Source organism: Lutjanus erythropterus, chromosome 4, assembly GCF_056507025.1.
Source record: "Lutjanus erythropterus isolate fLutEry1 chromosome 4, fLutEry1.hap2, whole genome shotgun sequence".
NCBI classification, from domain to species: Eukaryota; Metazoa; Chordata; class Actinopteri; order Lutjaniformes; family Lutjanidae; genus Lutjanus; species Lutjanus erythropterus.
Window position 1 is genome coordinate 3,497,596 of NC_139320.1, and position 27,925 is coordinate 3,525,520.

The 27,925-nt window shown below is 38.3% G+C and overlaps 1 protein-coding gene across 2 annotated transcripts in view; it reads left to right on the forward strand.

The window, feature by feature from the left end:
* sez6b (seizure related 6 homolog b) overlaps positions 1-27,925 on the forward strand; it is a 306,245-nt gene that overhangs the window by 56,896 nt on the left and 221,424 nt on the right. Inside the window, exon 2 of one of the 2 annotated variants that reach the window (XM_084716798.1) lies at positions 2,787-2,852. The exons of the other annotated variant lie outside the window; for it this stretch is intronic. Coding sequence (XP_084572924.1) covers positions 2,787-2,852 — 66 coding nt within the window. The remainder of the gene's footprint in view (positions 1-2,786; positions 2,853-27,925) is intronic. 2 annotated transcript variants of the gene reach the window in all.

Consider the following 27,925-nt stretch of genomic DNA (forward strand, 5'->3'; position numbering starts at 1 on the left):
AATATCTTCAAACAAATTTGCAGTACAATAGGCATGAATATATTATGTAAGAAAGGAGTGCTGCTTGGAATATGTTCTTCATCGATATGATGAATGTGCCCAGCCCAGCATGACTGCAGCCTCCGGACAGAGAAAAGTCTATTGTGAAGTTTACAGATGACCATCATCGACTGGATTTCAAACAACGATCAGACTTTGTATTGGGAGGAAATCTTGTGAGTGTGATGCACAGAAAATGCACATCCTGGTTTATATCAGTGGAGCTGAGATGGAGCAAGTGAACAGTTTTAGGTTGCTGGGAATCATGAACATCACACATCTCCTCTTTGGTAAAGAAGGCTCAGACATGGCTGTATTTCTTAAGGACACTTAAGAAGGCAACATTCTCGTGCAACTGAAAGCAACCTGACTGGAAACATCACAAAGTGGCATTAGATCTGCATGGCCCGGGGCAGAAAAACTCTACAGTGGGTCAATAAAACTGCCCAGAACATCACTGGTACCTATCTACTGTGTATGATTGATATTGGGGAGGTGAGGTGAAACTAAAAGACAAAATCCCCCCAGCCGAACCTTGTTCACCCTGCTGCCATCTGGCAAGAGATACACAAGTATCTTCCCTCACACTTTGAGACTGCTCAGTTCATCCTCAGCACTCATTATTAATTAGTTTATTCTATAATTTTATTAATCTCTTCAGCCAATAACAATCAATCAGTCAAGAGGGAACTATATCTAAATCTCATCATACAATCTTGTTGTAAATGATGAATACATTTCCGTGGATCCCTGTATCTTTAATATTCATAATCTGACAAGTTACAAAAGGTTGATATTCAACATATCAGTAAACTGTTCACTGACAACAAATTATTTGCTTGTGGCAACAAAAGCAAAAGCATGACTCACACCATTTAACTAAGGAAAGGGACGGATGGGGATTTTGGATAAATATATAATTACAAGTGACTTGAAGCATGGGCGTTAAGTTTAACATTTAACCAAAGCAGGAATCTGTCTCTAACTAAAGAGCTTTTGTTGCCTTGTCCCAGCACACACTACTACTGAACATAATCTTGAGAGCCAGTACATTTATGTTAATTGACATCTATTTTCATAAGCGTTTGCCATATAATCTCAGTCTACATTTGCCCTTGTGGGTGTTTCCATTCTTCACTGCTATTGTAACAGTTAAGCATGTTCTTACTGTATACAGTACAAATATGAGCATTATTTTAGTTTTTAGGTTTTTTGTTGAATATATTTTAGTACTTACACTTTAAGAGAACAACAACAATAATACAGTAGGTTAATCAGCCTCATTAGTGTCATATTAAGTAGGGGATATGATCATTTTCCATGTTTTCCTCTGCATGCATTATGGTTTTATTTTGACAAATTAAAAGTTTAGAAACACTCTCCATAACTAGCATATATATAGCATATAATTACCCTATTGAAACTAAAGTGAGTTATTATTATTACGACAAAAGTAAAACACACAAAATTTGGCGCACTCATCAGTTGTGGTGAAAATTACCATGTGATAAGGTTTTTGGTGATGGGCGTGGCCAAGCCATTTGGCCCCCACAGAACATTTCACCGATATGCACAAAAATTGGTACACACATGTATCATGTCCAGTGGACCCATCACCTAAACCCAACAGGAAGTCGGCCACTTTGAATTTCATCATCATTTTTGTCGTTTTACACATGTTGTATTTTAATGAACTCCTACAGGATTCATTGTTAGGACTTCAACATTGGTGTATTACCATCTAGACTACCTTGTGATCACAAGTAATTAAAAGATTGGTGTCGTTGATGTTTTGCCATGAAACACGAAATTGCTATAACTTTGGTGTAAATGGTCTGAACTGCACCAACCTTCATATGTTTGATATAAGTCCTGCCCTGAACACATATACATGAGTATATTCAGTCATTGTCATAGCACCACCAAGTGGAAACAGGAAGTGTGATCAAATTCCTTCCTGTGGTATCCGAAGCTCATGAAAATCCAGCACCTTATCAACCAGCATACCCCGGCGGGCACAGGGGTGCGCAGGCTGGTACGATGCTGCTTGCAGCTTTAAATTTTCATAGATTTTTCTTCCAAGTTTTCTAGTTTAAAAATTAAACACTAATTAATGCTCACATTGATGAGTGTTTAATTTTTAAAAATGTTCTTTAAGCTCAAATTCTGATCTTCATTTCAGTTGTAGAATTCAAGTCAGTGATTTGTTTGTTATTAGGAGGGATGCAGGAGTGCAGTAAACCCACCTTGTTTCCCCTCATCAGTTAATACAGATGATTTGAAAACAGATGAGTAAACTCTTATTTCAAAGAGGCGGATAGACTGAGTGTCCTTGGTTTTATCCTCTGCTACACCCCTGTGTGGATGGCACTAACCCTAAACCTACACTTAACTCCTTCTCCTAAGCCTAGTCCTGTAGGAAAATACTACATTTGTATTCATGTCTCTCCAATATATTTTTTTAGAGAGGTGGGTGGTCTTTGGATTTTATTTTCAGCTGCACAGATACTACAGAACAATCATTCTACAGGCAGCAGTGTGTCTCTATGATCTCTCACTCCTCCAAGACTACAAGTTGCTACTAGATGATCATGGCACTAATATGTAGAATATAGGCTGCAATATAATCCAGAATTGAGTAGCCATAGTATATAGTTTAGAGAATATTATAGATCCAAGTTGAAACTGACAGAAGGGCGAAATTGAGAGAAAAAAAGGTGCAATTAAGGATCTGTCTTCTGTTTCAGCACCATGGACAGCACCCTGGATTCTTCAGTACACGGCACTGTTTGGCACTGTCCTCACCTACACAGGTACTTTTAAAAATGTGGCTTTTTCTATGACTCTTGCTCTTTCGTCCACACGCAAGCAGCATTTTAGGTCACTAAAAACAGCTTTGTAAAAAATGCCTGCCAGGGTGAAGATATTTAAAAACTCAGTGTTATCATGTAGAGAGGAAAACCAGCGTTTTGGGCTTGTAATGTCAGCGTGTGTGTGCCGTTGTCTCCTGTGTTTGACGTCAGCGTACACTGTCATCTCCATGGTTACCCTGTCCATTTACATAAGGGGTTATTTCCTGCAGCGGGAGAATAGCAAGAAAAGTTTGCAGTGGGAACAACATACATTAAAAGAGCCTGCAGGCGTATGTTGTATTACCTCTGTGACTCTGGAAAACTGCAAATGCATTTGGACTGTCATTATCAAAACACCAAATACAGAGCCTGAACTGAAGAATGTTGTCATCAACTTCCACCAGGCACATGGTATTGACCGCACATCGAACCAAAATAACCTTGAGCTAAATCCACATCGACATAGAAGAGAAACTTTTCTTGAATGGACAAGTGTTGTGTGACTACAAGCACTGTTTCATGGACGATTTTGTCAATAATAGTTTTATTTGATGCTTTAAAGTTTGCTGGTACATGATAGCTTTAGTCAGTGTGCTGTTAGTGTGTTCATTTTGCTCAGTATGTGTTATGATACTGGCTATTTAAGTCTGTGCATTGATTTAATGGATGTTATATCGTGGTCTGAGTGAATACTCTTCTCTGATTGGCCAGCAGGTGTGCGTTGAAACCATTTAACACACTTAGCTCAAGCTACCCAACATGTAACCACAGCAATATAAAACAGCACAGCTGTCAGAGCTCACACCACTTCCTAACTGGAGGCGATGTGAACGTACGTGCAAGCAAACAGCTGATTGCTTCAGTTTTCCTAAAGGACGTCCTAACCTGCTCTGTGCGTCAGCCAACGGGCTGAAAAATTCCTCGCCCTGGCTCTGTTTCAGCAAAGTTTCAAGCACCTCCAACTTGTTTTATCTGGTTAAAATGGATGTGATGTCCTTCACTTTTCTGTTTTCCCTCTTCAAAGTAGTCAAAGTGAGGACGATAGACTAATTAATGTGGCGGAGAGGAAGCAGAACCTTTTATATGATCCACAGCAGCCTTTTTATAGGAATATCCTCAAAAATGACAGGATTTGGAAGGAAGAACGGAAGTTATGGGAGTTAGATACTTAGTTAAACTGTCCAGTTACACAGAAACAAGGCTGATTTAAGAACATTTTGTTAGTTGTGAATAAATAACTCTTAATAACTTAATTCAGTCATCTACAGAGGGAGGAGTCTCAAGTGCACAGCTACAAAATCACTGATATATTTGGGCAGTTGTTCGCTGGCATTACTTCTAGTTATGAAATGGTTCTACTCATTATCAACTGCAGTGAGCAACTGAGTTTCGATTTAAAAGGGACTAAAACTATTCGTTGTCATGACAACAGTAAGCTCTCGCTTCATAACTTTATGATTTTGAGTGCAAAACTTTCACCAAAATAATCTGTGAATGCTTTTGTTTCATATTGTTGGCAAATGGCCATGGTTTAAGCAGGATGATCAACTTGTAGGTGTGTCTTAAATGGTTTGAAGTCACTTCAGACCATGTAACACACACCTACTTGTCGATTATCCCTGACTTATATTATCTGTAAGTAGAAAGACACAAACACAGGGTGCCCCCTGTGGCTCAGTTGGTAGAGCGTGCGCCCCATGTACTGAGACTGTCAGTCCTCTGTAGCGGCTGCTGCTTGTCATCTCCGTTGTCCACACCCTTTCCTGTCATATCTTCAGCTGTCACTATCACAATAGGCAAAAAAGCCCCCCAAATATTTTTTAAGAAGACATATGATAGAAAATTATAGAAAAAAAGAGATAAAAACACATGCTGTTAAAAATATTTAAATAAAAATAGCATTATCAGGGAGGACAGTGTGAACAGCAGTCATATCTCACAGCCTCATTATTACAATCTGCTTCTTGTTCACACCAATATGGACATGCTGCATGTAGGTGACTTCTCATGAGATGTGTGTTTTCAGATGTGTTAATATAGATGATGAAACAATGTCAGACAGAGATTGTTTTGGTTTTAAAATGCTGTTTTTAAAGGACTAGGCCTCAAGCTGCTGATATTTGAGGGCCACGGTTGGGGCCATTGATTCTAACAGGCCAAACAGGATTTTGCTAATAAGAGGGGTGGCATCCCTCCTCCTGCCCCCTCAACTGCTGAGTATTTCTATGTGACATAGAAGCAATAGCTTCATATAGCTTTACTACACTTACTGAGAAAAGATTTCTGGAAAGATGCTGGACATGCACATCTGTAAAAGCAACACATCTTTCCACACACACACACACTTAAAGTTTAACACAGCATTAGTGAGAATGGCAGCAGTGCTCTTTGTGTTACTTTGAAGGACTTCAGAGTGTAAATGTTGCAGCTCCGGGGTGTCAGACATGTTTTATACCAGGTCAGATTTTGCTTGACACTTGAAACAAAGCCTCCAGATCAGGGCTGGTATAATCTTACCTCCTGGTATGACATAAAAGAAGCTAATTTAACCTGTGACCTCAGATGCAGGCAGCTCGTATCAGCGCTGACAGCAGAGCAGATACAGCAGATATATAGCTCAGATAGTAAATATAACAAGACATCCAGCTACGTATCTGAGTTTCATTTACTGCCTTGTTGCCTTAGTGGTCTTCCAGTGAGGGGGCAGAGAAAATCAAGTACGCTTCTGCTGTTTTATCCTATTAAAACAACAGCGCATTGAAAAATCAAAATGTATTTGTTGTGTTGTTTAACTCCTGCCTGTTTCATGTTGCTGCTAGGGTAACAGAAAACCTTCCTGACCCTCTTACACATTCCATAAATTATTTTTCTATCATCTCATACATTATTTATTTGGAGTTTGTGAAGGAGAGCAATTTTGGGGGGAAAAATCACATATTACAGATTTTTTATTTTTGAAGAAAAAGTTGTAATAGGAAGGTTTAGAAATATGTTGTTTTACAAGAAGAATGTCACAAATGTTTTGAGAATGAACTGGTAATATTACAACATGTTTGTTTTATGTTTTAGAGCAGATAGTCATTTTTATATTATAATATAATTATAAGTACTACCACCGAGACATAAAATGACCGCAGAGACCTGAAAGCAGCACAAAGACACAAAGAACTACAAAGGGACCCACAGCTTACAAAACCAGACACGAGTGAACTGCAAAGGGACACGGCTACCAAAAAGAGACACAAACAACTACAAATAGACACACCAGTCAAAAAGAGACACAAAATACAAAGGGACACACAGCTACCACAAAGATACACAAAACAACTACAAAGGGGCACTTTGCTACCAAAAAGACAAAAAGTCTTAAGAAAGGACACACAACTACTGCAAAGAGACACAAACAAGTCTAAAGGGACACATGGCTGCCACAAAGCAGCACAAAACAACTACAAAGGGACACAAAATTATCACAAAGAGAGACAAAATGACTACAAAGAGAAATCTGGGTGTGCTCCTATACTTTTACAACCACAATTACAAAAACGTCAGGATGTTGTATAAAGCATAAATAAAAACAGAATGCAATGATTTGCAAAATCCTTTTGATCTACAGCACCGGTCAAAAGTTTGGACACATCTTCTTCTCTTCAATGTTTTTTTCTATCTTTCTTTCTTTTTTTTTTTTAAGAAATGGTTCAGATCATAGCAACAGTGTGCAAAGCTGCCATCACAGATCAAAAGATGGCTACTATGAAGAATCAAAAATATCAAAGAGCAAAAAACTTTTTCACACTTGTACATCGACAGGTGCTCAGGAGAATACAATATACAGCAAAAAGACTCACGCTCTTCAGCACGTAACAACAACGATGTTATTAAATATTACTTTTTTCTTTATTTGTATTATTGTTCTGCATTGTAGATTAATACTGGAGACATCAAAACTATAAAATATTGATTCATATGAAATTATGTAGAAAGCAATGATAATAATAATAATAATAATAATAATAATAATAATAATAATAATAATAATAATAATAATAATGTTATTGAATCCTTTGTTTCTTTACTTTTATTATTTTTCTACATTCTAGTCTAATACTGGAGGCATCAAAACAATAAAATGTGGAATTATATGGAGTTATGAAGGAAGCAAAAAATGTGATAATAATGCAAAATATGTTTTATATTTTATTTAAAAGCAAAAAGACTCTCACATACTGCCATGTGCATTTGAAATCAGATTTAATAACAACAGTGTTATTAAATGTTTGTTTTTTCTTTAGTTTTATTGTTTTTCTACATTGTAAAATACTAGAGACGTGAGTGAGCAAAAAATGTGAAACCAAGGCAACATGTTTTATATTTTAGATTCTAAAGCATAAAGACTCACACTGCAGTGTCTCCTGCAGTTGCAACTAAATTTAAGTCTTAAAGTATTTGGAAATAATTATATTCTGTTTTTATTTACATATTACCACAATGTCCTAACTTTTTTGGAATTGTGGTTGTGGACAGGGGCCTGTTGTCTCAATAATCCATTCATGGTGCTGATCTCTCAGAAATGCTACTGATGGAGAAAAAGGTCTTCTGGTCTGTTTTCACTCTCAAATAACTGATTAGTTGCTTGGTCCATGAAATTGTTAGAAAATAGTGAAAAATCATCATCAGAGCCAATTGTAAGAGAGGAGTAAAGAAACCAGAAAATATTCACATTTAAGAAGCTGAAATCTGACTTTTTTAATTAAAAAATATTCAAAATGATTAATCGACCATCAAAATAGATGTAGATTAATTTCTATTGTTAATTAATAACATATTAATCATTGCAGCTCTAAGTGTATATTGGTTGTTAGGTTTATTAGTTTGTGCAGCTGTTCCTCCCTTTGTTGTGCACAATTTATTGATTGATTGATTGATTGATTGATTTAACGTTTTAAAGAATTTAATTTAGCTTAAATTTAAAGATTTAAAATTTCTACCTAGTGAAGTATTTTTTCACTACAGGTCATGATAATTAATTGTCAACTGTATGTGTACTGTGCATGGTAGGATATCTTTCTTTATTTTAAAATTGTAATCCTACTAATAAATCCAGTTTTTACTAAATGTATCTGTAATCTGATTATGACTTCTTTATCTGTAGCTGTAATGGAATACAGTTACCTTGTTTTTGTACCCAGATTACGTAATCCAGTTACATGTAATCTGTTACTCCCCAAATCTGGTAGTGTGTATAATAAACTCGCCACAAGTGAAGGATAAAAAAATTCTTCAACAGTTCTATTTTTGCATTTGAAGGAAGATATGGGTACAGTACGTCATCATTCAGTGGAGCATTAGACTTAAACTGGATTCAATAAGGTGGTCCTGCTTTGCAGATTTATCTCTTGCAGTGGAAGCTTCATTGTCTTCCTCCCCATGCAGAAAAAAAAATGCAAGGATCAGTATTAGTTATGCTTAGAATAATCACGTCATTTCTCAAACTGCTTAGCGCTCACTATTAAGTCTTCATCGCTCTAGTGTACCCTGAAAGGCTCAATGCAAGGAGCACCTTGTGATTTAATGGAGCAAAAATTGGAGTCAAGAGGGGCTCTACCGCTCCCTGAAGATTTCAGGTTCAATATTGCTTTAGGGAATACTGGCCAGCTCAAATCCCTGCAGGTCCCTCGGGGCGCTCCCAGCGAAAGGTTGGGCTAGATTAATGAGCTTTAAAGCAGATCTTCGACTTGTGGCAGTGTTTGACTTTTTGAGCAGAGTGTGACCAGCGGACTCTCCCCTGAGACCTCCAGTCGGCTCAGTGCACTCTTTAATTAAAGGGAATCATTGCACAGTGGATGGATCCAGAGGGCTTTACTTAATACCTTAAACACAGCTCAATAATACCGGCTGGATTTCAAACGGAGCTCTTGATATGGCTCCATGGAAAGAGTCCAGGTGAGACAAACACGGATGGGAGGCGGTCTTGTTGCTAATAGTGCTATGTCACACATTTCCTTCCTCAGATTTAAACACATCAAAATTAGAGTTTTAGTTGTGAGATGTGAAACCATGGTGCTTCACAGCACTGGCTTGTTTTTATACAAGACATACTGGACTGAAAATTGACTGCATTGGTTCTTTGTTGAAGTAACTTAAACAACCTAAAGTACGTCTACATTTTTCTGACAAGCGACCTCTTGTTGTCATGCAAATAACAGTTGTCCTCTGTAGAGGCAAAAATGTCAGCCTCTGTAATGTTAGGTGATGTGATGTTTGGAGGAGTAGGAATTCATATTTTTTCTTAAAGTTAGACATTTTCTACCCTGGAGTAAAAGCTCACTATCCTGTGAAATACATTTCTTTTTAAGGTCTAATTCTGGCTATTCCACAAAACACTGGTCATAGTCTAGTTCAGGCAAATATTTAACACTTGTGGGTTTCAAATCTGTGGTGTTAAAAATTATTGAGAGAAGAGCAACATTTCAGCATTATAATGTACATAATATAAACTGTGCAGCAGCTTGTCTTTTGCCACAGCTGCGAGGATGAAATGCCAAGTTTATCACCTGTGATCTGTCACTGTCTGACTGAGCACCCTCATGGATGATATTTTACAATGCTTCATATAATAATTAACAAAATTCATTCAAACAAGTTGTTTAAAGTCATTCTATTGAGCTGAGACAGATTCCATATTCTGTTGGTGTTCAGAGGCTGCTACAACTAGAGCAGAACACTGGCACCGTGGACACTGCTGTGTTTGCTATGTCGGCCTAATAAATTTAATGGTCACATGAAATTTAAAAGCAAAAGTTATCTCTACCTGGTGAGAAATTTTGGATGGATACTTCCAAAAATTTTGTCTGTCTTCCTGCAGTGAGGGGCGCATTTTGCTGCAGCCAACTGTTGGAGGCAATTCCGCCATATGCTGCCATGTCTGCCAGAATTTTACCCAAAAGTATTTTGAATAAAGTTAGGGCTGTCCCCTGCTGTCCCCCCTCAAATATTTTTTTCTTCCTTTGTCAGTCAGTGTTACAGTTACAGGATAAGACAGATAGACTTACAAAAAGTGAGTGATAGAAATGCAGAGCAGCGTGACGTGTTGTCCAGCAACTCATCGTGGGTCACCCACAGAGCACACAGGTAACAGCTGTTTTAAAATACAACTCACCAAAAACTTCTTAGATCATGTTCCCACTATCCCAAATATCACCAGCTGTGGTTTGGTCCAATTAAATCCTTAACTCAAGGCATAAAGGAGCGCTCAGCGCACAGCACAGGTGACACTGGACAGTGGCTGCAGCCTTGGGACAGAAACAGGTTTGCTGATTTAATAACTGAAGTGCCAAATAGTCAAATATTCGTATAGGACAGCCAAAACTGATTCAACTAAGGAAACAGCTCTAGGTAAGCTCTGGGCTTTCACATGAAATTTCGTCTGATATGTCACAGCAAACCTCAGTCAGGCATATTTCATCCCCTGTTAGAGCGCAGCGCACACTCTGCATTTTCATTGTTTAATCTTTCAAAGTGGTGGAGCCACAAGTTACTGTACTGTGTTTGAATTCATGGCGCTTTGTGCTTGTTAACTAATTAATCAAAGCACTGAGTGTGCTCATTCGACAACACACAAGACGCATGCTACACCTCATCATGTAAATTAAAGATGAAGAATACTATAGGATATGCTATGACTTTATTAGTGGTCCTTGCACATGCCATTGAAATACCTATTATTTTTGCAGCTGCTTTTTCCTGTTTTGCTCCAGATTGGGTTTTTTTTTTGCTCCATTTGAACTCTGAGGGGTGCCATAAAACCAAACGGCCCCATAGATGGTGCCCGTGAGTGTGTCATTGTTGAGCTACATCTGGGCTCTTTCACTCTTGGTTTCATATCTAAAACTGGTCACTAAGCTATCAAAATTGCTGTGTTTTACAACCTGTCTGACTGCTGTGTTCTTTCTCCAGAGTTACAATAGACTTATATTAGAAATGACGCCACATTCTGGGATCTCAGTAGATTATTAGGCTAATATTTATCTGCAGTGCCAAGTGCCATTACCTCCCCTTTTCTGGTGCAGGAGTGTTTGATTCTGGACAGGTTTGTATTTTAACTGCCTGGTGCCAGCAGTGAGGATACTGCTGCAGCACCTTCTCTGTTGGAGTTTGGACAGCAGTAAGATTGTGGGGACGATTTACATTAATGATCTGTCGCTGACATATTTTCTCCTACATGCAAGCTCACTAAAATTGCCTTGTTACCATGGATTGGTGGAGTAGTTTGTCTGCTTTGGATGGAGATAAAAGGCCCGCGGACTGGGCAGCAGAAGCAACGAGAGGTATTTCTCCAACAAAGCGACAGGTTCCCTGGCTGCTCAGACATGAATCTCTCTTTGTTTCCTTTGCTGGCTTCTTTGTGGGTTTTTGTGCATTAGTTGAATAATAGCATACTTCTGACCGTTGTCGTCCTGGCGGATGATAAATGGCCAAATAGTCTTTTTAAGGGTCCTGGATTCATTTCTTGACTTTTCCAGCTCTTCTCTGTTATTCATTTCAGCGTGCCTCATGTCCTTTTTTATCTCCCTCCTCTGTCCTGTCCATCTGTTTCAGCCTCTCATCCACACCCAGCCCACCCAATAAATCAAAATTCACACCAAAATCTGACATTTTGAAACAATTCGTTTGGTTCTGTAATACTCATGTAATGCAGAGTATTTTACACCAGGTTAGAATGCAGCTCAGCCAATCATAATCAAGGACTGGAAGCTGGTAGAACATATGGTGAGAGCTACAAAAAACAAAAACACAACAAAAAATCCCACAAAGATGTGGCTGCTACATTTAAGACTATGTCATGGGTCTTCAGCAGGGTGTCCAGGACCCATAGGGGCCCTTACAGAAAAAGCACACGTGAAACATGTGGAACATATTGTTAAACATGTTCTTTGCACATAAGAACCGTGATTTTGAAACATTTTCATAGTGTAATATGTGTATTCCCATGTGAAACACCACATATGATTACATGTGATCACATGTGGAAACAGGAAATTCATGTGTTTTTTTCTGTTGGGGGGGCTCAGAATTACTGCAGGGGGTCCCCCAAATTATTGTTTTATCATTTTAATTAATTTAATAATTTTAATCTTTATAATTTTTTCAAAAGTTAAAATATGTCCAAAAGTACACTTTAATAACAGCAGTGATGAAAGGCTGCCCATGAATATATCAATGAGGTGAGCTAGCTAACCTCCTAAATAAGTTTGTGACACTTATCTATTAACCTGAAGTCCTTAGAAACTATTTGGAAAAGGCTAGGCACTTTCAAAAAACCCTGGGCTTTTGATTGGATGAACCATCTCTCTATCATGTCTGACTTCTAACTTAAACCAATCAGATCAAACTCTTGCCAAAGCCAGTTGAGAAAACAGCGAAAACATCTTTTCCATGGAGAAAAGCCTTCAGTGTCGTCCTTTGCTCTTCTTTCAGTGAAGAAAGACTCTCCAGTTCTGATATAACTGATGCTATCACAGTATCTATGCTAACCTCTTCAGGAGCCACCATTGTTTGTTTGAGATGAGTTGCCTCCATGGATGCTTCTCGCCCTCATCACACCTAAAATCACGCCCGTAGCTGCCAGTAGTCCCTCCTATTGGCTGCACCATTGTTGGTACAGACACAAACAGATAACTTGAAGCCTGGCAAGATGGATTCTCATGTGATCTTGCGAATCCAGTTGCCTCCAAAAATATCCTATCCATAATGGTGAACTACTTAGCTGCGTATTATGGAAACATATTTGCCAATCAGCTGTGTTATTGTGTACAGACACTCTTGTGAGCTACAGTGGATTTTGTAACCTCACAAGGAGCATAAACCCTTCAACTCATAAACCATCAACAACAGTGGAGAAGGTGAGGCTGACACACCCAACATTATCCATGCTACAATGACTGCTGACAAGCAAAGACACAAAAATATTCAAGGTAATATATGTAGCAGTTCTCTGCTCCCCTGGAATATTTAGTCACATATTGTTACTTAAAAGAAGTTCTTATAATGGTCATATAGTTCGTTTGGGAAAGAATGGACCTTTTATACGGGTGTCAAATCAAACTGTTTTTGTGGGCTTCTTTTTAAGTTTCATTCTTGATCATTGTTAAGGTTTGCATGGGTTGTTTTGGAAAATAATGACAAATGATCTATTTCATTATTGAGGTCGGAAGACTTCCAAAATGGCCTTCAAATGAATATTATTGCTCTGTGCTCCGGTGTGTAAGCCAGTTCTCTGTCAAAATGGCCAAACATCTGCCAAATTTCAACCAAGTGACACTATGACTGCTTCTACAAAAGCCGGTAATTAATTACGCCTGACGTGCTGTAGATCCAGTGGTTGACTCTCAGCTTTGCTCACTGACAGGCTGAGGAGGGAGGGTTAGTTTGTGGAGAACTCAGCAGGGTTAAGTAGCTGCAGCAGGGTAGGAGTGCCATAACACAGCAACCCCTCCATAGCAGCTAGCTCTGCTAATCCCAGTGTAACAAGGAAATGCCAGAATACATATAGAGCTTTGATCTGAGCAGCCTGCACCAGAGACGTTCAAGATAAACTACCATTCTGACATTCTCCAAATCCCTGCAGCATTACCTTTTAGCACGCATAATCCTATATGAGCTCATACTCCCACCAATAGCTTCTACCATTTGCAAAGCACAGAAGTTACTGTACATACACAACATTTGGTCCAGACCACTATTTTGGAACTACAGTTCCCATAATTTGAAGCCTTTTGGAGATGTAAATAAGAAGTATAATGTTGTGATGGAGTTAGCACTGCACCTGTCCATCTCACACAGGATTATTGCCTCACATCTCGAGTGTCTCATTTCATTACAATTAAAGGGACAGTTCACACCCAAATATTTTCCCCTTTGCCAGTAGTGCTATTTATCCCTGTAAATTTTGTTGGTCTGAGTTGCAGAATTTTGGAGGAATCAGCCTTAGAGATGCCTGCCTTCTCTCCGTTAGAATGGAACTAGATGGCACTAGTTCTGTGGTGTTCAAAGCACCAAAAAAATACATCTGGAAAGTTCAATACCAGTGTGTCTTTCCAAAAATAATGACCCCGTTGCTTAAAATAATCCACAGAAAATAGAGTAATACTGGAAAGAGACATTGCTGTTGATTTTTTCAAATGTATTTTTGTTAGTTTGAGCACCACTACGACTAGTGTCATCTAGTTCCATTATACTGGAGAAAAGGCAGACATCTCTACAGCTGATATCTCCGAAACTCTACAACTCACACTAATACGGTATAGATGGAAAAATGGCACTACAGGCCAGATTTTGGGGTGAACTGTCCCTTTGATACACATCAACATTCACTGGTGTCTGAATAGACTGGCCTGCTTAAGACAGCTATGATTTGATTGTTGACAGTGTATATGGAATGTATTTTAGACCACCCATCATTATGAAGATGTGGTTGTGTCCTGTATTGCATCTCCATTTACCTACAGAGTGTTCAGTTCAGTTAAAATAATGCACCAGCTTGTTTAAACAGATCCTATTCAAGTCAAGTTATCAACAACTGCTAGGCTAAAAACAAGGCTTACCTAGTCTGTTGCAGGACACGTATTGGACTTTGTTGTTGCTCAAAAACTGACATTCATAGAAAAGTTTTATCTCATTTTAACCTGGAGCAACTACAGATTAATTTTTATTAAATACATTTTATTAAATACATTTCATGCCCAGTGTTATGATCCACTAAAGACACAATACAAGATGAATAAATCCTGTTGTTACCATCGCCACCATCTTCACTATGTGTCTGCGAAGTCGCCAGACCTAAACAATCTTCAGGAAATTTGTTTTGTTATAAAGAATATACAGGCTCCTGTGAATAGGCAACATCAAGTGTCAATTATTCAGAATTTCAGTTTTTCAATTTTCAGTTTCTCCATAAATGTAGTTTTCCATAAATAACAAAATGTCCTGAACAAATAAAAAATATTTTGAATACATAACAAAATGTTCTAATTAAATAACAAAATATTCTAATGAAATAACAGAATGTTCTAAATAAAGAACAATATGTAAATGGAGAAGGTTTTACAATTAGCGAACACATGATGCTTAGTTACATTATCATTACACAATTCTAAGCATCTTAAAGAAAACTGGGACTATACAAAAACACTTTATATCAAACATTGCACATCTCATCTGGTTGCATCTGGCAGTTGTGGTGACATTGCAGTAGGTGCTTCACCATCTACACTCTGAGGGAACTCTTTTGGTTTATATTTAGGATGCCTGATCTTCCAGAAGTTTCCATAATGTATGTTTTTGTAGATGTTGAGGAAATAAATGTGTCCATGGGGTGAATCTTCTCATTCTGCCAAAGCCACCATCTATCCTTCTACCATCTCTTTAAGCCAAATCTGACACCGAGCATTTGAATGTTGCTGAAGTTAGAACAGATTATCAAGGCAGATACTGCTGAAAGTCAGCTGTTCACAGACTAATATTGTTATTGGTATGAATCATCCAACAAAGTGAATTATGGCTTCAAGAAATCAAAGCAGTGATACACTTGAGACTAATGAGAAAATAATAACAGATAATAAACAGTTTAATCTTGGACTCCAACTTGTCATCATGTCTTAGTTCTTCCCAGATTTGTCTGTTCTCATTTCATTCCTTGCAGAACACTTTGTCACAAAGTTTTGAACATTCACAAGGTATGGTATGTGTGATGTTATAAATAATGTTTTATTACTGTAATTGAAGAATCTGTATGCTCTGCACATCCAAGATACCACCTGTCTGTCAGTGTGGCTCCTGGTGTTTATTTATGGATACTCCATTAATGAAGTTTGATTGCCTGCTGAACCTTATAAAATGTCCATGTACAGACCACAGTTTTGTACCAAACAGTTTCAACCAGCAACACATCAAGCTTAAAGCACCATGTGAACATACACACTTGCCAAATCTCCCGATTTCCACAGGAAACTCCCGTTTTTCATCACCTCTTACTATTTTCCTCCCAGGATCACAATTCTTCAGCCTTTCTCCTGATTTCTGTCAAATTTTCACACTTTTTTTCCTTTCCATCATTATAACCTGTCACAACCTGACACCGTACAACGTGTACAAGCCCTACAACTCTTGTACTCTACTCGGACAACAAAACGGCTGCACCAAACCAGACTTCCTGGAAAAACAAATTCCAGTTTCCTAAAGAAAGTTTTTAAGGAAGAAGGATTTCATTTGTGAGTTTGTTTTATTTTAAAGGCAGTGGAAAAAATAGAACCAGACACGGCAGATGGTTTGTTACACAGAACCATCTTGGAAGTTGTCTTTACAAACTGTTTGGAAAAGGGCACGCACTTTCAAAAAATGCTTGGCAGGTGATTAGGTGACTGATCTGTCTATCACGTCTAACACTGGCTAACTTCAATCAGTCAGATCAAACTCTTGTCAAAGCTGGTCGGGAGAAGAGCAAAAGAAATACTCTCCAGTTCTGATATTGATGCTATCACAGTATCTTTGCTAAACTCTTCAGGAGCCGCCATTTGTTCGAAATCAGTTGCTTCCATGGACGCTTCTCGCTTTCGTCACACCTAAAACCACACCTGTAGCTGTCAGTAGTCCCTACTGAAATGCTGATTGGCTGAACCACTTTTGGTGCGGACACAAACAGATAACTTAAATGATGAGATGGATTCTTGTGTCAGAATCCAGCTGCCTCAGAAGATAACAAAATAATAAATGAAAGAAAACAAGCGATTATTAGTTCATGCCAGAGTTTTATGCAACTTCACGGCCAATGGGCAAAAAATTCTGTATTCTTTTCTTAGAATTAAAAGTAGAATTAAAAATATTTCACATGAAAATGCTAATGCAGTGTACTTAATTTGTTATTGTCATTATTTAGACGTCACCAGAATGCAAGAAAGTAAAACTAACATTTTTTGATTTCATAACCCTCCCTATTTTTGAGGATGTCAAGTGTGTGAATATGCAGCACCATAAATCTGCAGCCAAACGCAGATGGTGTGTGTGTGTTTTATGAATTTAATTTGTTGAAACAAACAGCACCGTATTTGTTGAAAAGTATGTTTCGACTTAACATGTCATTAGACTTTATTCCTAGCCTTTAATATTTTCCTTCTACTATTTAAATGATATGGATGTGAACCTACGTATGGACACTGATTCTGTTCATCCTAACATCTGTTCATCTGATGACCATTTAATGGATGTTTATAAGATATTTAAGATTTATTGTGATATATTTATTGTGAGGTTTTTTTTTTTCAACTCTATTGTCTGACTGATGACACATTGATTAGACTCGGGTGTTGATTAATCTCAGCAGCCCTCTCATTGGGTGATTAAAAATTGAGGCAGACTCAATGTATTTCTGTGGAAATGTTTGGATGCTGCCAGAATACCTGATGAAGATTGTTCAGACCGAAGCATCGATTTTTAATAATTATATCAGCAGAAAGCAAGACAGTGTGTGAGAGATTCTCTAATTGTCTTTGATATGAATTTAATTTGAACAATGACAATAAAAATAAATACAAATAAATGTTGATGAAGCCGTTGATTTGACCACAATAACCTGATTCTACTTCAGAATGGCTAAAAACCTGAACAAGAGTCGGCAACTACAGATCTTTGGACTGAACTGCATGAAATATCTGATGACAGAAGAGAAGAAGAGGGTTACAGGGATAAATAACTGTAATGTAACACTTCAGTTTCAAATTGTAATCCTGTACTTTTTAATGAAATCTGTAACAGGATCACTGGATTAGTCCCAGCTGTATAAAGTGTATTAGCACCTTTTCTGTCCCTGCCCAGTGGCCGGGGAGAATTTGACCCTCCAGCAGCGTCTGCAGAAAGATGTTTGGCTTTTGACCAGATCTGCAGGGAATGTCTTCAGCCTACCTAATTTTCATTAATATTCTCCACCTGTACACGGGGATGTGAGGGAGATTTGCAGTATCTAGCCTGGGAGGATAATCGTGAAATCCCATTAAGCCTCTTGTGTTTACTGAGACAAAACAGCAGCCTTAGTTAACGCCTCTCCTGCTTGGACTCCTGTGTTTCCTGTGGAGCTGTGAAAAGATATGGAACTGTTGATTACCTGCAGGCTGCAAGACCCCTCTCCTCCATGATGGAGAAATCAAATTCAATTCCAACTTTCCTCCACTCGACACACTATGGAAATGAAATGGGTATTTTTGGAAACATCTTTCCACCACATGTGTTGCATTAATAAGAAATGACTCATGCCTGGTTAAGGTATGATGCACGCGTCATGCTGACATATCAGCATATCAGCACATTCTACAGCATGGTCATCAGGCATTGTGACCCATTTAATGCACAGTAAGTGCCCGTATAGTGCATAATAAATAAAGCACTCATGCAGCCTGTTGCCATAGAGTCACCATGCTGGTGGAGTATTTTCGGCACTGGAAGTGCTAATGCTGCAGTATTGCGTTTGCTTCCCCCTGCTCTTTCAAAATTTGAAATTACTGAAGTGAGCTGAAATGTCTTAAAATGCTGCTCCATGCAGGAAGTCTGAGAGAAATACAATTCCCTGGCAGGAAATTAGGCTGAGGATATTATTATACAGTATATGTGCAGGAAGAAGGAGCGGGACTGTGGGTGTGGAGGTTGGGGGCATTTGGAAGGGCGGATGCACTTACTTTCAGCTCCAATGGTCAAGGTGAAATTCTAAATTTGTGCAAGCACATGGTCTGCTGTGAGTGAATTTCTTTTACCCTTTTACCCATCATAGAAAACATTAAAGGGATAGTTCAGATTTTCTGAAAAGTTGTTGTACTTATTAGTAGATGGCAGTTGATAGGCCCCAGTTTGGAGAGGATTTTTTTTTTAGCCATTTTTTACATTTGGTCCAATTAGTTTTGGTTTCACACTGCAGTTATCCAATGGCGTCTTCACCTATGTGAGTTACATCTCCTTATATTTGATATTGATTGGTTTGCAGACAGGTGTACGTCTGACGTTGGTGTTTTTACTCTTCAGCAGGTAGCCTGATGTCAGATTCAGATGGTTGTCACTGTAAAATTATTATTGTGGCACGACTAGGGCTGCACAATTAATTAATATTTTTGAGTGAAAAAAAAAACGTAGTCTTTTTAAGGATAATGATATACAAATGATCATTACCTGTAATATTGCAAATAATATTGCAATTGCAATATCAGTCAAAATAATCGCAAATGGCAGCCCTAACTACTACCAGCAGTACCAAAGTGAATCATGTTGACTCTTTATAAAGTCATCAGACCATATGTCAATTAAACATCTGGTTTCTGGTCCTCAGAGCACGGGAGCTGCTGCTCTACCGCTGCCTCGATCTCTTAGTTTGTTTGTATTATTGTGTGACCTCGGTAAACCTGAATTAACACTTAAAAACACCAAAGTGTAGTCTGTAGTTGGAATAAAAATCTGTGGACCGTTGGCACAGCTGGTTGGCCCTCCTTGCACAGGTATAAAAATGTAATTAAATCCATAATTGTCTTTCCATGGTCTTTCCTTTATTGCCATGACCTAAGACCATTAACACTATATTGGACATAACTGCATACACACCTGGGGAATGTGTTAATATCACACACTTGTCAGATGTCAGAAAATGGAGAAAAATGTTGATCAAAGTCCAAGATGACATCCTCAAATGTCTGAAATCAGAGAATTTGGACATTTTTTCTTTATTAAAAATAACTCAAAACAATCAATCGATTATCAAAATAGATGCAGATGATTATTATTATATTTTGTGTTTTTTATTTAAACGTTCTCACAATAAAATATATACACACAACAGACATAAAACACCCAATATCATTATACAAAGTAAACAGAGAGAAAGACAGGGTAATCACAGAGCTCTGGTCCAGAGAAGTCCACAACAATATTGGCAAACTGAGAGACTGTCCTTTCCACCAGGAAAATCAAAGGTGTGAAAGACAGTGGATCATTTAATAGTGGATTAATTATAGATTAATTGTTGCAGCTGTTTCATGTTGGTTGTCAGGTTTATTAGTTTGTCCAGCTGCTCCTCCCTTTGTACAATTTATTGATAGATTGATTTAAAGACAAAAAATGTTGAAATTTCCACCCAGTGAAGCATTTTTTCACTAGAGGTCATGATAATGAATTGTCAGTTGCGTGTGCAGTGTGCATGGTAGGATATCCTTTGTTTTAAAGTTGTAGTCCTACTAATAATCCACATTTTTCCTAAATGTTTCTGTAATCTGACTACATTTTTTTTTATCTTTAAGTATAATGGAATGCAGTTACTGTTTTTTTGCATCCAGATTACATAATCCTGTCACATGTAATCCCTGATTATATTATATAATGACAGAATTAAAATGATGCATATGTTTGTTGGGAGGTCTGGGCAGACTGACGTGTTGTTGAGTTTAAACTGCTGCTGATGGCAGAATTACGTTGTTATTCCAGTGTTTTTAAAGCTGTTTGGCTCTGGAAGCGTGTTTGTGGTGTTAGCATTGATGGATTCTTGTGAGTAAAGAAATCCAGGAGTGTTTCAGACTCACAGCAGCGCGACAGCTAAATCACTATACTAATGTGCTCGGGCAGCTACAGTAGAAACGCATGCAGGCTTTAGATGAGCCAGCAGTGTGTGTGTGGCGCCTGCTCGACCAGAATCCCGAGCCGTGGTGTGGAAGTGTGAACCTGCCATTCAGGTGACTAATGAAGCCCCGAGCGTGGCTCATGGCACCGAGCCCTGCTGAAGGAATGAGATGATATTGGATTAGCACGTCCTGGAAATAGATGGCACCAAAATATGACAGAGCACAGAATGCATACGCCGCGCATTTAGCTCTCCTGGACACAGCAGAGTTATACTTTACTCTGCGAGTATTTTTCTGTTTTCTCTTCACTGTATGAGTGTTGCTGAGGTGTGGTGAGCAAATGGAGATGTCTTCGAGATGGGCAGGTGATGGAGTGGAGGAGCCCGGCGTGGCCCATCACTCACAGTAATGCCTCCATTACCTCGGTGTGAGTGCTGTGTGTGTGTGTGAAGCTGTAAGTGTGCCTTATTCTAAAATAGACATGCTCCACAGAACCTGGAAGGCAGCACTACAGCCAGACATTTTTAACCCTTACTCCACTCTTAAATCTTAACTTTGTTGGTCTTTGCCTTCTAAAACATTCCACCTCTCCTTTCAGTTAAATGACACGTAAATCTGAAAGGAATTCAAATCCTAAAAGACAGTAACGAAGAAATTGTCCAGAATATTTTATGCTAGGTTGTTAACAGTTTATATCTGTTCTATCTGCAGGTACATTACAGACAAGTGATTTTCTTCCCCCATGGATATATAATAATATCTAAGCCGGCAGCAATAAGATCAGTTGATGCAGTTGATGGAGGGCCATATAAAAATGTGATATGGATTTTTGCCGCACAATATAACTTTCTGTTTCTCTGGTGCTCTTCTGAAGTTTAACTTCTGTACATTCTGCTATTGAACTGCTTTCTGGAGAAAGTTTCAGATATGATGACACTGGTTGGCTGGTTGTTCCAGATCAAGACAGCTGATGACCACGCAGCCATGAAATTCACTTTAAATATTTATGGTTCACAGAGGATTAATCCCCCCCAAATGCTGAACCTAAATGAATTTTGGGGAAAACACTTTGAAGCCCAAAAACACCATAATACAACATACCCTGTACCCTATAATACACCGCCAGTGGTAGTGCCACTGAATTTATGGTTTACAAAACATTGAAACTTGGTAAAAAATGGATATGCAGAGAAAAGCTCTACCTTGGATGGTGGGAAACAGCTAATATGACAGCTCCCCCAAGTACCATGGCACTATTCACACAACCATTTTCTATACAAGATTGTATTTGTTATTCATAATCCACAGAAGATGAATCTGCTGCGTGTGCTGATACTGGTGATCATCAGTGTTGGTCAAGTTACTTCCAAAATGTAAGACATTAAAGGTAAAGGTCAACTTTATTGTTACATTTACAGTTATATAAAGTAAAACATACAGAGAGATTCAGTCTCTGCATTTAATCCATCCTGGTATCAGGAGCAATGTGCAGCTGCTGTGTAGATCCTTTGTCTAATTGTTGCTGACCTCATATTGATGATTTGATCAATTAGTTACTCTGGCTTAAACACTCTTTGTACAACTACAGCAAACTCAAAGGGTCAAAACTCAAACTCAAAATTCACAGTTCAAAAGTTCAATTTCATATGTGAATGATGTTACTTTAAAGTTAAGAGATGGGAAGTAATGAACTACAAAAACTTTACTTAAGTATATTTTTCAGGTATCTATACTTGACTATTTTTTAGTCAAGTAACGCAAAAATTTATACTTTCCACTTCTTATATTTTTAAAACAGGCTTGTTATTTGCTACTAGTTCCAATGTAAGATGAAAACAAAGTAAAATGATGTACAAGACAAATACAGCATAAAAGATGTAACAAGACATATAGGACGTAATAATACAGAAGTTATGTAAAAAGAAAAAAAGTAACAAGACAAAATGACACAACAAGATGGAAAAGACTTGACAATAAATAACAAGACCAAAATAATGTAAAAAATGTCCAAGACGAAAATAGGGGAAAATGTTGTAAAAGATGTAACAAGATGAAAATGACATAACAAGACAAAAACTACGCAAAAGACGTAATAACATGAAAACAATGTAAAAGATGTCACAAGACGAAAACAAGATAAAAGATGCAACAAGGCATAACAAGACAAAGACAACATGGCCTAACATCATTTTATTTATTATTTTCATGGAACCACCTTGATGAGCAGGAACAGCTAAAGTTCACTTCAAAAAGCATTTTATTTACTACTTTTATTTCCAGTATAGCAATAATACTGCTGACATGAAACTCAAAGAGAGTGACTGACCAGTGATGAACACTGTTCTTGGAAATAAGTCATGACAGTCTCTTAAGGGTATGATTCAACTTTTATCTGTGATCTAGTGTTAAAAAGCAAACAAAAATCACAAGAATTGTAATATTGAATATTAGTAGATAAGTGTATCGAGTACTGAGTATATTCTGTCATGGTTTGGAGTTTTTTGTTTGTTCAATCAGGAGAGACTAAGAGGAAAAGAAAATGAGAGGACGCCAGGGAGGATCAAGGTGAACATCTTGTGGCTACCTGGGTCCAATGACTGGAGGAGAGAGGGGTGGAGGAGGGTCGCGCGACTGACTGAATGACAACTGATGGAGCAAAGACAGAGGTGATTTAAAGTTTGGCAGCAGCAAGCTGACTGGCTATCGCGACCGTGGCAAAATCTGATTGGGTAGTAAAGACAAAGGTGAACGCCCACAAACAGCTGATTAGAGGAAATAGGAAGAGAGAGACGGAGTAAAGGAAAGTTGTGAATGAAGGCAGCGTAATAGAAGGTCTTCCTGATTGAACTTACGCTGAGCTTCATTTAGTTCCTGTTTTATTTTGTAGTCCTGGTTCTCCCTCATGTGTCTTGTCTTTACTTCCCGTTTGTTTCACCTGTGTCGTATTAATTCTTTGTCTATTTAGTCCTTGTGTTTCTCTGTTTCTGTCTCAGTCCGTCGTCCTCCTTCGGTGTCCTCCTCTGTGTTGCTCTCTTTGTTGCTGAACTCCTTCATCAGGATGTTTTCAGATTGGTTGTTGTAGTGAACATTTAATCTGGAGCCAACAGCAGGGTGTCAGATGCTCTCCTATGAATAATGTCCAATATAGATAAATAGATTCAAGATGTGAAATATAGTTAACCTGTATTAGAGCCTTCTTGTAGAGTTTAGTCATTGTGCCATGTGGTTAAAGCTGTCTTTGTTTTAGGTCTAAAACCCTCAGGTTCTTCATATGAGTTTCACATCGCCGCAGGTCATCTCTCGGTCAACTTATCTCTCCAAATCAGTCAGCTTATCAACTCACATGTCCCCTTCTCTCCATCTGATCTGAAGAGCTCTCCACTCCACAGCTTTATCTCGATTGCTCGGCTCTGCACTCTGATTGTCTTCCATTTCATTTTAAAACAGTCATAAGAAAATATTTCAATATGAAGTTTTCAGTCCTTTTGGCGCTTACGTGACCTCATTTTGACTTTGTGTATCAATATTTCTCTTCTCTCTGTAGTTTCAGCTTTGACAGGAATATAGAGGGGAAAAAATAAAATATTCAGCTACTTGAACTAAGTTTTTTCCATAAATGAAGGAGACAGAGCTGTTTTCCCTCGCAGGTGTCACCTTGTCTTCTGAGGCTTCATAAAAATCTGCTTTGCTGATGCTGCAATCTGAATTATTTATTCAGCCTGTAACTAATCTACTCCTCGCCTCCTCTCACACTGGGATGTACCTCTGTCCTTCTCCTGTGACTTGTCATTGAAGAGGAGGGATGTTTATTTTCATAGTTTTCATTTCATATTCTCGTTGAGCCACTCTAAAAAAAAAAGCACTGGCGCAGACATGAACAGCATTAGTTCTTAGATTTAAGTCAATAAATTGACTTTGCTTTTAACACCAGTTATTAAGAGACTGTCCACCTGATGACTCTGCATTGCCTCGCTCACCCTCACATACAAATTCATAATGGAACCATGCTCTTTTCACATAACAGTCCACCTTGCCAGGCTTCAAGTTGTCTGGTTGTGTCCGCACCAAGAGTGGTGCAGCCAATCAGTGTCCCCAGAGGAGATAATGGCAGCTATGGGCGTGGTTTTCGTCTAGAGGGCTACACCTGAAAGCCACTGCAAGACCTTATGAAATATCAGAACTTTATTTAACTGTGCATTGTTAATATTAGCAAATGTTAGCATAACACACTGAACCAAGATAATGAAAATGGCAAAAGAGAGGCACGCCCCTTCGACCACCAGAAAAGGTGTGAATTGTGGGTAATGGTGAGAGACCAATTATTTTTTGATCCTGTTTGAAAGTTGCAGTTTGTCTTAAAAGTGTTGACGCATCAGACTGTAAGGATGCATTAAAGCTGGGTAATATATCAATATTTTATTGTATTGCGATATGAGACCAGAGATACTAATGGTTTTTTATCATGATATGGCATAAGTCTTTTCCTGGTTTGAAAGGCTGCATCACAGTAAAGTTATAGCATTTTTCTGAACTTGAACCAGACTATTCTAGCTGTACTATTATTTGCCTACCCAGTTAGTCATGATATCTACATTATTAATGTTTATTTATCAAAAAGTCCCATTACTGTGTGTTAATATTTTGTGAAACCACCAACAGTTATCTCAACAATATTGTTACAATACTAATGTTGAAGTATTTGTTAAGAAATGTACACTGATCGGGCATGACATTTTGACCACTGACAGGTGAAGTGAATAACACTGATTATCTCTTCATCATGGCACCTGTTAGTGGGTGGGATATATAAGGCAGCAAGTGAACATTTTGTCCTCAAAGTTGATGTGTTAGAAGCAGGAAAACTGGACAAGTAGGATTTGAGTGAGTTTGACAAGGGCAAAATTGTGACAGCTAAACAACTGGATCAGAGCATCTCCAAAACTGCAGCTGTTGTGGGGTGTTCCTGGTCTGCAGTGGTCAGTGTCTATCAAAAATGGTCCAAGGAAGGAACAGTGGTGAACCGGTGACAGGGTCATGGGTGGCCAAGGCTCATTGATGCATGTGGGGAGTGAAGGCTGGTCCGTGTGGTCCGATCCAACAGACGAGCTACTGTTGCTCAAATTGCTGAAGAAGTTAATGCTGGTTCTGACAGAAAGGTGTCAGAATACACAGTGCATCGCAGTTTGTTGTGTATTGGGCTGCATAGCTGCAGACCAGTCAGGGTGTCCATGTTGACCCCTGTGCACCACAGAAAGCACCAACAATGGACATGTGAGCATCAGAACTGGACCACAGAGCAATGGAAGAAGGTGGTCTGTTCTGATGAATCATTTCTTTTACATCACATGGATGGCTGGGTGTGTGTGTGTCGCTTACCTGGGGAACACATGGCACCAGGATGCACTATGGGAAGGAGGCAAGCCGGCGGAGGCAGTGTGATGCTTTGGGAAAAGTTCTGCTGGGAAACCTTGGGTCCTGCCATCCATGTGGATGTTACTTTGACACGTACCACCTACCTAAGCATTGTTGCAGACCATGTACACCCTTTCATGGAAACAGTATTTCCTGATGTCTGTGGCCTCTTTCAGCAGGATAATGCATCGTGCCACAAAACAAAAATGGTTCAGGAATGGTTTGAGGAGCACAACAACGAGTTTGATGTGTTGACTTGGCCTCCAAATTCCCCAGATCTCAATGCAGTCGAGCATCTGTGAGATGTGCTGGACAAACAAGTCCGATCCATGGAGGCTCCACCTCACAACTTACAGGACTTAAAGGATCTGCTGCTAACATCTTGGTGCCAGATACTACAGCACACCTTCAGGGGTCTAGTGGAGTCCATGCCTCGATGGGTCAGGACTGTTTTGGCAGCAAAAGGAGGACCAACACAATATTAGGCAGGTGGTCATAATAGTTGTGAAGTGACATCATGATTTCCCCCCCCCCAAAAGCTAATGTTAGCCGCTGAAGCAGCAATGCCTGTGTGTTTGTGTACTGGGATGTTGTCACACAGAAGCAGGTCTTACTCGCTCTCTCTCCTTGTGGCTGGTAAAAAGACCAGAAGTCGCTGATAAAACACTTCAGGTAAGATAACACCACAAGAGGCAGTGAGGTTGGTGTTGGTGACATATATTGTGCAAGAGAAGAGATATAGTTTACTGAGCACACAAAACTAAACGAAACTATGTCAAACCTATGACAAAGTAAGACTTTCTTGACCAAAATTGTTTTAAGTGGATAAAACATACGTGTAATTCATGGCACAATTGAAATGGAATCAAAATATAATATCTCACTCGCCATAGACCGCTGTTCTTATATTATCTACTGAACATGAACACGGCAGCATGGTGAACACTGTGCCTACCACTGCCTCCACAGATCCACAGTAAGTTGATGTAATTTACATACTTATATAGCTTCAATTATCTTAAAAAATAGCAATTTCCTGAACAATGTGTTGCCAGGTATCTGTATTCTTAGTAAGTCCTAGTAGCTCAATAAAATTCTTAAGTAAGATAAGATATTCCTTTATTAGTCCCTCAGTGGAAGAAGCATTAAAATAAAATATAAAAATATAGAGGAAATGTAAAAAATATGAACAATTTAAACAGAGAAAATGTAAAACTAAAAATAGGAACATTATAAACGGGGAATACACAATTATGAACAGTTTATACTAGAACTACATAATAGTAGCTTTCTGTACTTTTATTTGTACTTAAGTATTTATTACACTATGCAATCTACTTAGTTACTTTTAAAATCATATTTGAGTACTGGATACAGCTTAATATCAATTAATATCAAAAACCTTTCATCTGTATTTTTGTAGCCAGTAAGACGATCTGATCACAAACAGGCCGATGAAAACCAGGAAATAAGGATGAAAAACCCCCAAAACACTGCTGCAGACACAGGTTTTGAATTGGGTAGTTAATGATTATTCGCTGATCACTTTAAAAATGTATTTATCGATATTTAATCAATTGTCTGGAAAATTATGGTAATTTCACCTCATTTGTTGAATAAGAAAAAACTGAATGACAAAAAATGACCCCAAAAAAAGAAAGAACGAAAAATGAGTTTTTGTGTCTTATAAATTATGGATTATTAATTGATTAATTGATTTTTAGTCTTTACAACTATTGATTAAGGAAAAAGCACATAATTTTTAGCCCTAGTTTGGAGAGGTGAGCATGACAACTGAGCAGAACAGAGAAAAACTTTTCTAACACCAGTACTTTTACTTGTAATTGAGTAATGTTTTGGTAATGTTCCAGTACTACAGTACTATTGTTACAGTGAATTTTGCTCCATAAAGGATGTGCCTTTTGTCTTGAATAACCTGTCCATCCTCCAGTATTTATTACTGACATGAACAGCAAAGTA